The sequence below is a fragment of the Leptodactylus fuscus genome, chromosome 10 (genome assembly GCF_031893055.1).
Source record: "Leptodactylus fuscus isolate aLepFus1 chromosome 10, aLepFus1.hap2, whole genome shotgun sequence".
In the NCBI taxonomy this organism is placed as follows: Eukaryota; Metazoa; Chordata; class Amphibia; order Anura; family Leptodactylidae; genus Leptodactylus; species Leptodactylus fuscus.
The window spans coordinates 88,388,138-88,405,092 of NC_134274.1; the positions used below are offsets into that span (position 1 = coordinate 88,388,138).

At 53.2% G+C, this 16,955-nt stretch overlaps 1 protein-coding gene across 1 annotated transcript; it reads right to left on the reverse strand.

Annotated features, from left to right (window-relative positions):
- Positions 1–446: 446 nt before the first annotated feature.
- Positions 447–13,024, reverse strand: LOC142183358 (glutathione S-transferase P 1-like). The gene is made up of 8 exons (XM_075258421.1): positions 12,939–13,024; positions 12,557–12,828; positions 12,059–12,094; positions 11,710–11,822; positions 11,074–11,161; positions 9,159–9,262; positions 8,322–8,429; positions 447–660 (listed from the first exon to the last, which is right to left on the reverse strand). Coding segments are annotated over exons 2-8 (636 nt in total). The 5' UTR covers positions 12,558–12,828; positions 12,939–13,024; the 3' UTR covers positions 447–474.
- Between the last annotated feature and the right edge of the window lie 3,931 nt (positions 13,025–16,955).

Consider the following 16,955-nt stretch of genomic DNA (forward strand, 5'->3'; position numbering starts at 1 on the left):
CAGCCTTTGCTTGGCCTTAGGGAGCGTTCACACTACCGTCGGTGTCCGACATGTAGTGTCCGCTCCTAGCCCCAGCCAATAAATCTCTCCCACAGACGTCAGTACAAGGAGGTCGCCTGCTGCTGTGATGTTTTCCGTTTGCTAGCTGAACTGCTCACAGGGAGGGTAGTGAGTTGACAAATAAATAATGACAGTGTTTCACCCTGTTTGTATCTCCATCAATCGGTCGGTACGTCTTTATGATGCCCTTTATGACCCCGCTGACTCTTCTGAGTGACTGCACGGTATATCCTCAGTGACCCCCCCCCCCATTATGACCGCTGTTACTGTATATTACACTCCAAATAAATTAGAAAAGAAAAGACACAAAGCCAGTTGTTTTTTTTCAGACTGTAAATATATAAAACCTTTTATTTCCCGCAGATTATTCCGCCATTACAGTCTCAGTGACCGGAGAATGTTTTACATTGGGGCTCATTTGTGTTTCGGGGTGATGGGTCGCTTATTGCGCTTCTCAGATTTCAGGTACTGGCTGAGTTTCGGCCGGGAGACAACGCGCTCCACGTAGGCCGCCAGCAGAGGGAACGTGGCCAAACACTTTGGGTCAAGGTCCAGATGGCAGTGAAGGATGTCCAGCAGGTTGTAGTCAGCGTATGAGATCTGGAATAAGAAAGAGGCGAGACGTTAATCCCGACTCTAAAGAGGTGGTGACAACCACAGACACGTCCAACAGCCCCCCTCTGGGGTAATATGTCCTATACTGTGTCCTGACTGCCCCCCTCTGGGGTAATATGTCCTATACTGTGTCCTGACTGCCCCCCTCTGGGGTAATATGTCCTATACTGTGTCCTGACTGCCCCCCTCTGGGGTAATATGTCCTATACTGTGTCCTGACTGCCCCCCTCTGGGGTAATATGTCCTATACTGTGTCCTGACTGCCCCCCTCTGGGGTAATATGTCCTATACTGTGTCCTGACTGCCCCCCTCTGGGGTAATATGTCCTATACTGTGTCCTGACTGCCCCCCTCTGGGGTAATATGTCCTATACTATGTCCTGACTGCCCCCCTCTGGGGTAATATGTCCTATACTATGTCCTGACTGCCCCCCTCTGGGGTAATATGTCCTATACTGTGTCCTGACTGCCCCCCTCTGGGGTAATATGTCCTATACTGTGTCCTGACTGCCCCCCTCTGGGGTAATATGTCCTATACTGTGTCCTGACTGCCCCCCTCTGGGGTAATATGTCCTATACTATGTCCTGACTGCCCCCCTCTGGGGTAATATGTCCTATACTGTGTCCTGACTGCCCCCCTCTGGGGTAATATGTCCTATACTGTGTCCTGACTGCCCCCCTCTGGGGTAATATGTCCTATACTGTGTCCTGACTGCCCCCCTCTGGGGTAATATGTCCTATACTATGTCCTGACTGCCCCCCTCTGGGGTAATATGTCCTATACTGTGTCCTGACTGCCCCCCTCTGGGGTAATATGTCCTATACTATGTCCTGACTGCCCCCCTCTGGGGTAATATGTCCTATACTATGTCCTGACTGCCCCCCTCTGGGGTAATATGTCCTATACTATGTCCTGACTGCCCCCCTCTGGGGTAATATGTCCTATACTGTGTCCTGACTGCCCCCCTCTGGGGTAATATGTCCTATACTATGTCCTGACTGCCCCCCTCTGGGATAATATGTCCTATACTGTGTCCTGACTGCCCCCCTCTGGGGTAATATGTCCTATACTGTGTCCTGACTGCCCCCCTCTGGGGTAATATGTCCTATACTATGTCCTGACTGCCCCCCTCTGGGGTAATATGTCCTATACTGTGTCCTGACTGCCCCCCTCTGGGGTAATATGTCCTATACTGTGTCCTGACTGCCCCCCTCTGGGGTAATATGTCCTATACTGTGTCCTGACTGCCCCCCTCTGGGGTAATATGTCCTATACTGTGTCCTGACTGCCCCCCTCTGGGGTAATATGTCCTATACTATGTCCTGACTGCCCCCCTCTGGGGTAATATGTCCTATACTGTGTCCTGACTGCCCCCCTCTGGGGTAATATGTCCTATACTATGTCCTGACTGCCCCCCTCTGGGGTAATATGTCCTATACTGTGTCCTGACTGCCCCCCTCTGGGGTAATATGTCCTATACTGTGTCCTGACTGCCCCCCTCTGGGGTAATATGTCCTATACTGTGTCCTGACTGCCCCCCTCTGGGGTAATATGTCCTATACTATGTCCTGACTGCCCCCCTCTGGGGTAATATGTCCTATACTGTGTCCTGACTGCCCCCCTCTGGGGTAATATGTCCTATACTGTGTCCTGACTGCCCCCCTCTGGGGTAATATGTCCTATACTGTGTCCTGACTGCCCCCCTCTGGGGTAATATGTCCTATACTGTGTCCTGACTGCCCCCCTCTGGGGTAATATGTCCTATACTGTGTCCTGACTGCCCCCCTCTGGGGTAATATGTCCTATACTGTGTCCTGACTGCCCCCCTCTGGGGTAATATGTCCTATACTATGTCCTGACTGCCCCCCTCTGGGGTAATATGTCCTATACTGTGTCCTGACTGCCCCCCTCTGGGGTAATATGTCCTATACTATGTCCTGACTGCCCCCCTCTGGGGTAATATGTCCTATACTATGTCCTGACTGCCCCCCTCTGGGGTAATATGTCCTATACTATGTCCTGACTGCCCCCCTCTGGGGTAATATGTCCTATACTGTGTCCTGACTGCCCCCCTCTGGGGTAATATGTCCTATACTGTGTCCTGACTGCCCCCCTCTGGGGTAATATGTCCTATACTGTGTCCTGACTGCCCCCCTCTGGGGTAATATGTCCTATACTATGTCCTGACTGCCCCCCTCTGGGGTAATATGTCCTATACTGTGTCCTGACTGCCCCCCTCTGGGGTAATATGTCCTATACTGTGTCCTGACTGCCCCCCTCTGGGGTAATATGTCCTATACTGTGTCCTGACTGCCCCCCTCTGGGGTAATATGTCCTATACTATGTCCTGACTGCCCCCCTCTGGGGTAATATGTCCTATACTGTGTCCTGACTGCCCCCCTCTGGGGTAATATGTCCTATACTATGTCCTGACTGCCCCACTCTGGGGTAATATGTCCTATACTATGTCCTGACTGCCCCCCTCTGGGGTAATATGTCCTATACTATGTCCTGACTGCCCCCCTCTGGGGTAATATGTCCTATACTGTGTCCTGACTGCCCCCCTCTGGGGTAATATGTCCTATACTATGTCCTGACTGCCCCCCTCTGGGATAATATGTCCTATACTGTGTCCTGACTGCCCCCCTCTGGGGTAATATGTCCTATACTGTGTCCTGACTGCCCCCCTCTGGGGTAATATGTCCTATACTATGTCCTGACTGCCCCCCTCTGGGGTAATATGTCCTATACTGTGTCCTGACTGCCCCCCTCTGGGGTAATATGTCCTATACTGTGTCCTGACTGCCCCCCTCTGGGGTAATATGTCCTATACTGTGTCCTGACTGCCCCCCTCTGGGGTAATATGTCCTATACTGTGTCCTGACTGCCCCCCTCTGGGGTAATATGTCCTATACTATGTCCTGACTGCCCCCCTCTGGGGTAATATGTCCTATACTGTGTCCTGACTGCCCCCCTCTGGGGTAATATGTCCTATACTATGTCCTGACTGCCCCCCTCTGGGGTAATATGTCCTATACTGTGTCCTGACTGCCCCCCTCTGGGGTAATATGTCCTATACTGTGTCCTGACTGCCCCCCTCTGGGGTAATATGTCCTATACTGTGTCCTGACTGCCCCCCTCTGGGGTAATATGTCCTATACTATGTCCTGACTGCCCCCCTCTGGGGTAATATGTCCTATACTGTGTCCTGACTGCCCCCCTCTGGGGTAATATGTCCTATACTGTGTCCTGACTGCCCCCCTCTGGGGTAATATGTCCTATACTGTGTCCTGACTGCCCCCCTCTGGGGTAATATGTCCTATACTGTGTCCTGACTGCCCCCCTCTGGGGTAATATGTCCTATACTGTGTCCTGACTGCCCCCCTCTGGGGTAATATGTCCTATACTGTGTCCTGACTGCCCCCCTCTGGGGTAATATGTCCTATACTGTGTCCTGACTGCCCCCCTCTGGGGTAATATGTCCTATACTGTGTCCTGACTGCCCCCCTCTGGGGTAATATGTCCTATACTGTGTCCTGACTGCCCCCCTCTGGGGTAATATGTCCTATACTATGTCCTGACTGCCCCCCTCTGGGGTAATATGTCCTATACTGTGTCCTGACTGCCCCCCTCTGGGGTAATATGTCCTATACTATGTCCTGACTGCCCCCCTCTGGGGTAATATGTCCTATACTGTGTCCTGACTGCCCCCCTCTGGGGTAATATGTCCTATACTGTGTCCTGACTGCCCCCCTCTGGGGTAATATGTCCTATACTATGTCCTGACTGCCCCCCTCTGGGGTAATATGTCCTATACTGTGTCCTGACTGCCCCCCTCTGGGGTAATATGTCCTATACTGTGTCCTGACTGCCCCCCTCTGGGGTAATATGTCCTATACTGTGTCGTGACTGCCCCCCTCTGGGGTAATATGTCCTATACTGTGTCCTGACTGCCCCCCTCTGGGGTAATATGTCCTATACTATGTCCTGACTGCCCCCCTCTGGGGTAATATGTCCTATACTGTGTCCTGACTGCCCCCCTCTGGGGTAATATGTCCTATACTGTGTCCTGACTGCCCCCCTCTGGGGTAATATGTCCTATACTGTGTCCTGACTGCCCCCCTCTGGGGTAATATGTCCTATACTGTGTCCTGACTGCCCCCCTCTGGGGTAATATGTCCTATACTGTGTCCTGACTGCCCCCCTCTGGGGTAATATGTCCTATACTGTGTCCTGACTGCCCCCCTCTGGGGTAATATGTCCTATACTATGTCCTGACTGCCCCCCTCTGGGGTAATATGTCCTATACTGTGTCCTGACTGCCCCCCTCTGGGGTAATATGTCCTATACTATGTCCTGACTGCCCCCCTCTGGGGTAATATGTCCTATACTGTGTCCTGACTGCCCCCCTCTGGGGTAATATGTCCTATACTGTGTCCTGACTGCCCCCCTCTGGGGTAATATGTCCTATACTATGTCCTGACTGCCCCCCTCTGGGGTAATATGTCCTATACTGTGTCCTGACTGCCCCCCTCTGGGGTAATATGTCCTATACTATGTCCTGACTGCCCCCCTCTGGGGTAATATGTCCTATACTGTGTCCTGACTGCCCCCCTCTGGGGTAATACGTCCTTTACTATGTCCTGACTGCCCCCCTCTGGGGTAATATGTCCTATACTGTGTCCTGACTGCCCCCCTCTGGGGTAATACGTCCTTTACTATGTCCTGACTGCCCCCCTCTGGGGTAATATGTCCTATACTGTGTCCTGACTGCCCCCCTCTGGGGTAATATGTCCTATACTGTGTCCTGACTGCCCCCCTCTGGGGTAATATGTCCTATACTGTGTCCTGACTGCCCCCCTCTGGGGTAATACGTCCTTTACTATGTCCTGACTGCCCCCCTCTGGGGTAATACGTCCTTTACTATGTCCTGACTGCCCCCCTCTGGGGTAATATGTCCTATACTGTGTCCTGACTGCCCCCCTCTGGGGTAATACGTCCTTTACTATGTCCTGACTGCCCCCCTCTGGGGTAATATGTCCTATACTGTGTCCTGACTGCCCCCCTCTGGGGTAATATGTCCTATACTGTGTCCTGACTGCCCCCCTCTGGGGTAATACGTCCTATACTGTGTCCTGACTGCCCCCTTCTGGGGTAATATGTCCTATACTATCTCCCTAACTGCCCCCCTCTGGGGTAATATGTCCTTTACTATCTCCCTGACTGCCCCCCTCTGGGGTAATATGTCCTATACTGTGTCCTGACTGCCCCCCTCTGGGGTAATATGTCCTTTACTATGTCCTGACTGCCCCCCTCTGGGGTAATATGTCCTATACTGTGTCCTGACTGCCCCCCTCTGGGGTAATATGTCCTTTACTATCTCCCTGACTGCCCCCCTCTGGGGTAATATGTCCTATACTATGTCCTGACTGCCCCCCTCTGGGGTAATATGTCCTATACTGTGTCCTGACTGCCCCCCTCTGGGGTAATATGTCCTTTACTATCTCCCTGACTGCCCCCCTCTGGGGTAATATGTCCTATACTGTGTCCTGACTGCCCCCCTCTGGGGTAATACGTCCTTTACTATGTCCTGACTGCCCCCCTCTGGGGTAATATGTCCTTTACTATCTCCCTAACTGCCCCCCTCTGGGGTAATATGCCCTATACTATCTCCCTGACTGCCCCCCTCTGGGGTAATATGTCCTATACTGTGTCCTGACTGCCCCCCTCTGGGGTAATATGTCCTATACTATGTCCTGACTGCCCCCCTCTGGGGTAATATGTCCTATACTATGTCCTGACTGCCCCCCTCTGGGGTAATATGTCCTATACTATGTCCTGACTGCCCCCCTCTGGGGTAATATGTCCTATACTGTGTCCTGACTGCCCCCCTCTGGGGTAATATGTCCTATACTGTGTCCTGACTGCCCCCCTCTGGGGTAATATGTCCTATACTGTGTCCTGACTGCCCCCCTCTGGGGTAATATGTCCTATACTGTGTCCTGACTGCCCCCCTCTGGGGTAATATGTCCTATACTGTGTCCTGACTGCCCCCCTCTGGGGTAATATGTCCTATACTGTGTCCTGACTGCCCCCCTCTGGGGTAATATGTCCTATACTGTGTCCTGACTGCCCCCCTCTGGGGTAATATGTCCTATACTGTGTCCTGACTGCCCCCCTCTGGGGTAATATGTCCTTGACTATTAACCCCTTCATGGACAGGCTTTATATGGACATTTGGGACATTAGACCACTAGTCCATAAGGGTCTCATGGAGGTTTATTGTCCCAAACTTGTTGCCTGGTTCCCTCTTGTCACCTCCCCCACTACCGATCACTCGGCCTAGTTATTCTGCCACCTATTGGTCTTTGCACATTACTGCCGGTGTCCGGCATCGCCAGCTTTGTGGATGGCTCCCTTTGTACCCTTACCTTCTTAGTTTACCCTGCTATCCCTTCCCTAAACTACAAATACAGGGGGGGCCCTAATACAGGGGGACCACAATACAGGGGGGCCACAATACAGGGGGGCCACAATACAGGGGGGCCACAATACAGGGGGGCCACAATACAGGAGGGCCACAATACAGGAGGACCACAATACAGGGGGCCACAATACAGGGGGGGCCACAATACAGGGGGGCCACAATACAGGGGGACCACAATACAGGAGGACCCTAATACAGGGGGACCACAATACAGGAGGACCACAATACAGGGGGGCCACAATACAGGGGGGCCACAATACAGGGGGGCCACAATACAGGAGGACCCTAATACAGGGGGGCCACAATACAGGAGGGCCACAATACAGGGGGGCCACAATACAGGGGGGCCACAATACAGGGGGGCCACAATACAGGGGGGCCACAATACAGGGGGACCACAATACAGGAGGACCACAATACAGGGGGGCCACAATACAGGGGGCCACAATACAGGGGGGCCACAATACAGGGGGGCCACAATACAGGGGGACCACAATACAGGAGGACCACAATACAGGGGGGCCACAATACAGGGGGGCCACAATACAGGGGGGCCACAATACAGGAGGACCCTAATACAGGGGGGCCACAATACAGGAGGGCCACAATACAGGGGGGCCACAATACAGGGGGGCCACAATACAGGGGGGCCACAATACAGGGGGGCCACAATACAGGAGGACCCTAATACAGGGGGGCCACAATACAGGGGGGCCACAATACAGGGGGGCCACAATACAGGGGGGCCACAATACAGGGGGGCCACAATACAGGGGGGCCACAATACAGGGGGACCACAATACAGGAGGGCCACAATACAGGAGGACCACAATACAGGGGGGCCACAATACAGGGGGGCCACAATACAGGGGGACCACAATACAGGAGGGCCACAATACAGGAGGGCCACAATACAGGAGGACCCTAATACAGGGGGGCCACAATACAGGGGGCCACAATACAGGGGGGCCACAATACAGGGGGGCCACAATACAGGGGGACCACAATACAGGAGGACCACAATACAGGGGGACCACAATACAGGGGGGCCACAATACAGGGGGGCCACAATACAGGGGGGCCACAATACAGGGGGGCCACAATACAGGAGGACCCCATGGCTCCAGACCCGTTTGTCACACCTTTGTAGTTACTTTACCTTATCTCCGACCACGAATTTGGTTCCATTGGAATTGTTGGCCAGAATCCTCTCGAATGGCGCCAGCTGGTTGGGCAGATCTTTTATGTATTTCTCCTTACCCGTCTCCTGTGAAGTAGAGGTCAGAGGTTACACTGCAGGGTATACGGTATAGCAGGGGCGCTGTATGGCGCTACCGGGGCAGAAGGTCCCCAAGAGAAGTCCTAGAATGTGAAGGCGGTCACCTAGAACATGGCGGCTCTATAAAGCTCTGGACAGGGCAGGTGTATACAATCTCCTGCTTATCTAACTTCCTGTAGTCACTGACTACAATGGGCCACCATGGCTGACCTTATGGCCTAGAGCTGCTGACCCTTGGATCTGACCCTGTCAAAAATTGGTGGAAAATCCCAAAAGTCCTAAGATGACTCTTTGAGCTGAGACAAGACCTGTCCCCAATGCCCCTGACGTACGTCATCTGATCGGCGCCGTCATCCTGAGCATTCTGAAGCTTTTTATCCAAACCTGTTGAGCTATTCCAAAGATATAAGCCTTTATAGTGTTTATTAGCCAAGTGGGAGGTAACACTGCATGACATACAGTACACAGAGAGCCCGCGCTGTTACTATATACCCGGCCAGTATACTTCTAATATACCTCTGCACTAGCAGGGCTTATATCTTTGGAATAGCTCAACAGATTTGGATAAACAAAACACCAAAGTGCTCAGGGTGACAGCGCCGATCAGATGCAGGACGTCATACAAGTATCTTACCATATGTGTAGCTATATATATGTGATCAATACAAGAACAAGAAACAGATATTCCACTTTCCCTATATCCCAGGTTACACCTACGTATTCAATGAATATCAGGCGGCCATATTTGAGCCGGAGGTCCTCCACACCGTCGTTCACCATGTCGATCAGTCCGCTCTCCTGGTTGTTGCTGCCGCTGATCCCTTTGTGAGTAAGAAGAAAAAACAAAAGTAAAGACATTTACCACATAACACACGATGGGGGAACGACCATCATATGGGGCCCGCGGCCTTGGGGGGGCCTGGTTATTCCCCTGCTATAGTCGCTATTTACTTCCAGATCCCCTCTCCTGCCCACGGTCAGCTCTGACTCCCCTTCAGCCCTCCGGGGGGCCCTGTGTGTCCCACATCACATTGCTGACACTAGATAGGAGAGCACGCGGGACCTCAAGGCTGAAGGGAGAAGCAAAAGCGGCCGTGGGCAGCAGAGAAATCAGGGCGCACCCGAAACAAAACTGCTATTATACCGTAGGATCTTCAGACCCCAGAACATAATGAGCGAAGGCCCAGGAGAGGTGACAGAACAGAACAAACAGCGGTACTCACCTTTCCTGGGCTCCAGGGTGGGTCTTCAGGCCTCTGTGATTGGGCATCAGTGGTCACATGGGTCACGCCTCATGATGTGTAATGATACTGGCGGAACCCACATCATCTTTGGCCATCTTGAATGACACGAGAGATCACTGAAGACTAGGATTTGGCCTCAGCAGCCTCTGAGATCATTCAAGAAGTCCGAAAATGAGCGCCAGAGCCCAGGTGAGGTGAGTACCATTGTTGTTAGATAGGTTTACTCACCTCACCTGGGCCTCCACTCATTATACACTGGGGTCTGAAGGGACCAGGTGAGGTGAGTACCATTGTTGTTAGGTTTACTCACCTCACCTGGGCCTCCACTCATTATACACTGGGGTCTGAAGGGACCAGGTGAGGTGAGTACCATTGTTGTTAGTTAGGTTTACTCACCTCACCTGGGCCTCCACTCATTATACACTGGGGTATGAAGGGAGCAGGTGAGGTGAGTACCATTGTTGTTAGTTGGGTTTACTCACCTCACCTGGGCCTCCACTCATTATACACTGGGGTCTGAAGGGACCAGGTGAGGTGAGTACCATTGTTATTAGATAGGTTTACTCACCTCACCTTGGCCTCCACTCATTATACACTGGGATCTGAAGGGACCAGGTGAGGTGAGTACCATTGTTGTTAGTTAGGTTTACTCACCTCTCCTGGGCCTCCACTCATTATACACTGGGGTCTGAAGGGACCAGGTGAGGTGAGTACCATTGTTGTTAGTTAGGTTTACTCACCTCACCTGGGCCTCCACTCATTATACACTGGGGTCTGAAGGGACCAGGTGAGGTGAGTACCATTGTTGTTAGATAGGTTTACTCACCTCACCTGGGCCTCCACTCATTATACACTGGGGTCTGAAGGGACCAGGTGAGGTGCGTACCATTGTTGTTAGTTAGATTTACTCACCTCACCTGGGCCTCCACTCATTATACACTGGGGTATGAAGGGAGCAGGTGAGGTGAGTACCATTGTTGTTAGTTGGGTTTACTCACCTCACCTGGGCCTCCACTCATTATACACTGGGGTATGAAGGGACCAGGTGAGGTGAGTACCATTGTTGTTAGTTAGGTTTAATCACCTCACCTGGGCCTCCACTCATTATACACTGGGGTATGAAGGGACCAGGTGAGGTGAGTACCATTGTTGTTAGTTAGGTTTAATCACCTCACCTGGGCCTCCACTCATTATACACTGGGGTCTGAAGGGACCAGGTGAGGTGAGTACCATTGTTGTTAGTTAGGTTTACTCACCTCACCTGGGCCTCCACTCATTATACACTGGGGTCTGAAGGGGGCCCAGTCAGGTGTTTGCTATGGGGCCCCTGAAGACACACACATTACAATGCGCCGTGCACACTACCGCGCTGGACACACACGACTCACCATGGACTCGCCCCAGGTATCTCAGGATGCTGTTGCTCTGATACAGGACAAAGTCGCCATGTTTAAGTTGAGGGAGTTGCCCGAAAGCCTAAAAAGCAGAGAAGGCAAATATAAATAAACCAAAATGAGTGAGGATGACCATGGGGATCTGCATGGGGGGGGGGGGGGGGTCACATTTTTCATGCTTTTTTATAACACAAAAATGTGAAACTAAAAAATTTTAAACAGTTCCCAATTTTTCTATAGGTGACACATGTTGTGCTGGTGGGAGCGGGGCTAGAACGCTAGAACCCGCACGATCTCCTGCTTTCCCCTGTAAGGATATACACGTAGGTCTGGGCAGATCCATCTTAGTTCACATCTTCCTAAATCTGCCTCCCTTCAAAGTGATGGATTAAAATTTTCAGATTCCGTCTGTCACCAGGGGGAGCCTCTGAGCTTACCGAAGACCGATTTCCTGCGATCACCGTGATCACCCGTCACTGCCCATCTCTAGATTGTACCATAGTTTGGTACGGATCCGATCAGGCCATCCCATCCCAAAGTGATGTGAAAGTTTTGGTAATGGGGTGACATGAACGTGGCCCATAATGGGTGGAGTAACCCTATAATATTAGTCTAGGGGGGTCCACTCACCGCCGTCCGCTTCAGGTCACACTTTCCAGAGAACCAGTCTGCGAGCTGCACTTCATCTTCCGTCCATGAGGCCCCCTGGTCAGCGAGCAGCAGTCTGATGGGCTCGGCCCGTCCTGGGACATGAGATGACATTAGAAAGTCATTGTTTTTTTCCAGTAACAGCGCCACACTTGGCTACAGGCTGCCCTGGGTATTGCAGCCCAAACTTGTAAAGGCCTGAGCCCGTAGACAAGAGCTTTGCTGTTTTTGGTAAATAATATTCTCTGATCTCAAGAAACCCCTGCGAGCTTCTATAGTATGACCAGTAAGTCGTATACATCTATAGGTTCCGTATATAAGCGACACTCACCTCTAACGGGGAAGTAGGTCAGTTTGTATCCAGACACTGCAGAGAAAAGCAGAGGAATTACTTTCTCATCCAATCATCCTATTTGTGCAGTATCTGCTCCTAATAATGGAAGAGCGCCCCCCCCCCCCCCCCCCCCCCCGTCCACAGGCAGTGTCTGGTATTGCAGCATGAAGTGAATGGGGATGGGCTGCAGTTCTGATACAGCTCACGGACTACTATGCAATGCATTGGTAACGCTGATTTACTCTGTAAGAGCGCCACTCATAGGTGAGGAATTACAACAACAAAGCTGCAATACTAGACACAGCCATTAAACATGAGGGGCGCTGTTTTAAATTAAAAAAAAAAGTCATTTCTCTAATTCTGTTCCTGTTATTATTTGCATTTATTCAACTGGACCAGAAATGAGAAATCCTAGAAAACAGAAAGTCGTGGACCCCATAAAGGCCGGTACGATGTGCCGACGACCCTGAATGGTGCGGCGGCCGAGCTTCTTACTTGTTCAGGTGAGTGTCTCTTCTCCTGGAGCTTTCCTGTACCACCGGGACGCGTCTGCTCTGGGGATCTCAGGTGTCGGGTTATATACAAAGTGTCTAGTGCTGAGTCACAATGACAGTAATACAATGTATAGCATACGGGGAGGGGCAATCCGTCTATACAGTGTTGGTCAAAAGTATTGGCCCCCCTGCAATTCTGTCAGATAATCCTCCTGTTCTTCCAGATAATGATTACAGTCACAAATTCTTTGGTATTATCTTCATTTAATTTGTCTTCAATGGAAAACCACAAAAAGAATTGTCAGAAAGCCAAATTGGATATAATTCCACAGCATCATGTGATGCTTCTGTAATTTGTGTAATTAACAGCACCTGTTACTTACCTGAGGCACCTAACAGGTGGTGGCAATAACTAAATCACACTTGCAGCCAGTTGAAATGGATTAAAGTTGACTCCACCTCTGTCCTGTGTCCTTGTGTGACCACATTGAGCATGGAGAAAAGAAAGAAGACCAAAGTACTGTCTGAGGACTTGAGAAGCAAAATTGTGAGGAAGCCTGAGCAATCTCAAGGCTACAAGTCCATCTCCAAAGACCTGAATGTTCCTGTGTCTACCGTGCGCAGTGTCATCAAGAAGTGTAAAGCCCATGGCCCTGTGGCTAACCTCCCTAGATGTGGACGCAAAAGAAACATTGACCAGAGATTTCACCGCAAGATTGTGCGGATGGCGGATAAAGAACCTCGACCAACATCCAAACAAGTCCAAGCTGCCCTGCAGTCCGAGGGTACAACAGTGTCAATTAGAGAACGAAGAATGGACCTTCCTGTATCAAAACATTTCAGCAATGAAGGTCATAATATCACCAATGACATGAAAAGTTTGGTTTTAAGATGGAATTTTAAGTACAAGTGCATGACCCTGCTTCACACATTGCAGAAAGGGATGAATCTGTCACATGGCTTCATGGCATCCTACAGGAATCACTGACCTGAGACAGCCATAAAAGACACTCTGAACTGATAAGAACATTGCAGACTGATGAATTGTTTATTAGTATGTACCAATAACCAATAACCTTCTCCCCAGTACCCGGATGCTTCACCTTGTTCTACCTCAAGTAAGGGCTGTACGTTACGCTGTTCTTCAAACCTCTCATCTCCTGAGACTCATTACCGCACGACCACCATGATGACCATGCCAACCTGCATCAGGCTCAGGAGGGCATATAACTATAGGGACATGCCCTGGGGGAAACAGTACCCCACCATCAGTTACCCCTCATGCCCCCTCAGCACCAGCCCCCTCGAGCCCCCTCAGCACCAGCCCCCTCAGCACCAGCCCCCTCGTGCCCCCTCGTCACCAGCCCCCTCAGCACCAGCCCCCTCGTGCACCCTTGGCACCAGCCCCCTCATACCCCCTCGGCACCAGCCCCGTCATACCCCCTCAGCACCAGCCCCCTCATGCCCTCTCCGCACCAGCCCCCTCATACCCCCTCAGCACCAGCCCCCTCGAGCCCCCTTAGCACTAGCCCCCTCGTGCCCCCTCAGCACCAGCCCCCTCAGCACCAGCCCCCTCGTACACCCTCAGCACCAGCCCCCTCGAGCCCCTTTAGCACTAGCCCCCTCATACCCCCTTAGCACCAGCCCCCTTGTACCCCCTCAGCACCAGCCCCCTCTTGCCCCCTCTGCACCAGCCTCCTCGTGCCCCCTCAGCACCAGCCCCTCGTGCCCCCTCCGCACCAGTCCCCTCGTGCCCCCTGCGCACCAGCCCCCTCTTGCCCCCTCCGCACCAGCCCGCTCGTGCCCCCTGCGCACCAGCCCCCTCTTGCCCCCTCAGCACCAGCCCCCTCGTGCCCCCTCAGCACCAGCCCCCCCTTGCCCCCTCAGCACAAGCCCCCTCTGCACCAGCCCCCTCTTGCCGCCTCTGCACTAGCCCCCTTGTGCCCCCTCAGCACCAGCCCCCACGTACCCCCTCAGCACCAGCCCCCTCAGCACCAGCCCCCTCGTGTACCCTCAGCACTAGCCCCCTCATACCCCCTCAGCACCAGCTCCCTCGTGCACCCTCAGCACCAGCCACCTCGTGCCCCCTCAGCACCAGCCCCCTCGTGCACCCTCAGCACTAGCCCCCTCGTACCCTCTCAGCACCAGCCCCCTCGTGCACCCTCAGCACCAGCCCCCTCGTGCACCCTCAGCACTAGCCCCCTCAGCACCAGCCCCCTCGTGCACCCTCAGCACCAGCCCCCTCGTGCACCCTCAGCACTAGCCCCCTCAGCACCAGCCCCCTCGTGCACCCTCAGCACCAGCCCCCTCGTGCACCCTCAGCACCAGCCCCCTCGTGCACCCTCAGCACTAGCCCCCTCAGCACCAGCCCCCTCGTGCACCCTCAGCACCAGCCCCCTCGTGCACCCTCAGCACTAGCCCCCTCAGCACCAGCCCCCTCGTGCACCCTCAGCACTAGCCCCCTCAGCACCAGCTCCCTCGTGCACCCTCAGCACCAGCCACCTCGTGCACCCTCAGCACTAGCCCCCTCAGCACCAGCCCCCTCGTGCACCCTCAGCACTAGCCCCCTCAGCACCAGCTCCCTCGTGCACCCTCAGCACCAGCCACCTCGTGCCCCCTCAGCACCAGCCCCCTTGTACCCCCTCCGCACCAGCCCCCTCATGCCCCCTCAGCACCAGCCCCCTTCAGCACCAGCCCCCTCATGCCCCCTCAGCACCAGCCCCCTCAGCACCAGCCACCTCTTGCCCCCTCAGCACCAGCCCCCTTGTACCCCCTCCGCACCAGCCCCCTCATGCCCCCTCAGCACCAGCCCCCTCAGCACCAGCCACCTCGTGCCCCCTCAGCACCAGCCCCCTTGAGCCCCCACAACACTGCACCAGCCCAGGAGATGAGCTGGAGGATTTGGCCACGTTTCCAGCCCCCTTGACCACAGGCAGTGCTGATACTCCCAGCGGCTGCTGAATACCCAACTTGTAGAAACCCAAAGCACAAGTCACAGAGGAACAAAACTCTCCGACACAAACCGACACAATCCGACATAACCGGTATCTTTACTCCTTCTTTGTGCTTTTAGCTTATTCATGGTGAGTTCAGCACCCGCAGGAGAATGGAGGAGGCCACTGGCTGATCACATGGACGTCAGCTTGGGGAATAACATCATGGCAACCTCCAGAGCTGTATACAGAGCGGCAGCGCTCAGCGAGGTCTGGGTATATAGCAATAGGGAAAGCAGGGATGCCGTCCTTGGTATTGCAGCTGCAAATAGGTCATCGAAATCATCAATATGATGTTACAGACACGTGAGAAGAAGCAGAGCCCATCCTGTCCTGGCCAAACAGCTGATCGGTGGGTGCGTCGAGTGTCAGACCCCCCATCTGAAGTTGGACAGCTCATTAATAATAAACTCCCGGAATATCCCCCCAATGATCCCAGATCCATGATGAGACAATGGCAGCCATTTTCTGTAGGGTTGGTCTAGTTTCCACCGCCATGGATGTCTCCACTGATGTAAAGCTTCTTTTGTTCTTCCACCCACTTTCCATCAGAGCTGGGCCACAAATACTGAACCTTAAAAGTCCAAGCCCGCTGAGACGTCTCGGGTCCCTTTCCTTAAGGGCCCGTTCACACGGAGTACACACGCGTGTATTCTGGTCAAAATACACGTGTAAAAAATACACGTGTATAAATAAGACTCCCATGACTTCAATGACATTTTGCACGTGTATTTTTTACAAGTGTATTTTGCCAAAATACATGCATGTTAACTCCGTGTGAACGGGCCCTAAGGATGCAATAAGCAGCCTCAGCGGCCTAAAGAAAGGACTTGGGGACGTCACAGGCAACGACGCCCCATGTCCTTCACTGAGGCCGCTGGAAGAAAACACTACAGCAGAACTGGACCGCACGACAGGATCGGCCCATAGCGGAGGACAGGATCAGACCATAGCGGAAGACAGGATCAGACCATAGCGGAGGACAGGATCGGACCATAGCGGAGGACAGGATCGGACCATAGCGGAGGACAGGATCGGACCATAGCGGAGGACAGGATCAGACTTTAGCGGAGGACAGGATCGGCCCATAGCGGAGGACAGGATCAGACCATAGCAGAGGACAGGATCGGACCATAGCGGAGGACAGGATCGGACCATAGCGGAGGACAGGATCGGACCATAGCGGAGGACAGGATCAGACTTTAGCTGAGGACAGGATCGGCCCATAGCGGAGGACAGGATCAGACCATAGCAGAGGACAGGATCGGACCATAGCGGAGGACAGGATCGGACCATAGCGGAGGACAGGATCGGACCATAGCGGAGGACAGGATCGGACCATAGCGGAGGACAGGATCGGACCATAGCGGAGGACAGGATCGGACCATAGCGGAGGACAGGATCAGA

What these genes read in the sequence shown, in the direction of transcription:
- LOC142183358 (XM_075258421.1), bottom strand. An exon ending in GACCTACTTCCCCGTTAGAG is followed by an intron (nt 11,823 to 12,058) that starts GTGAGTGTCGCT and finishes CTCATGTCCCAG; the next exon opens with GACGGGCCGAGCCCATCAGA. An exon ending in ATACCTGGGGCGAGTCCATG is followed by an intron (nt 9,263 to 11,073) that starts GTGAGTCGTGTG and finishes TTACTCACAAAG; the next exon opens with GGATCAGCGGCAGCAACAAC.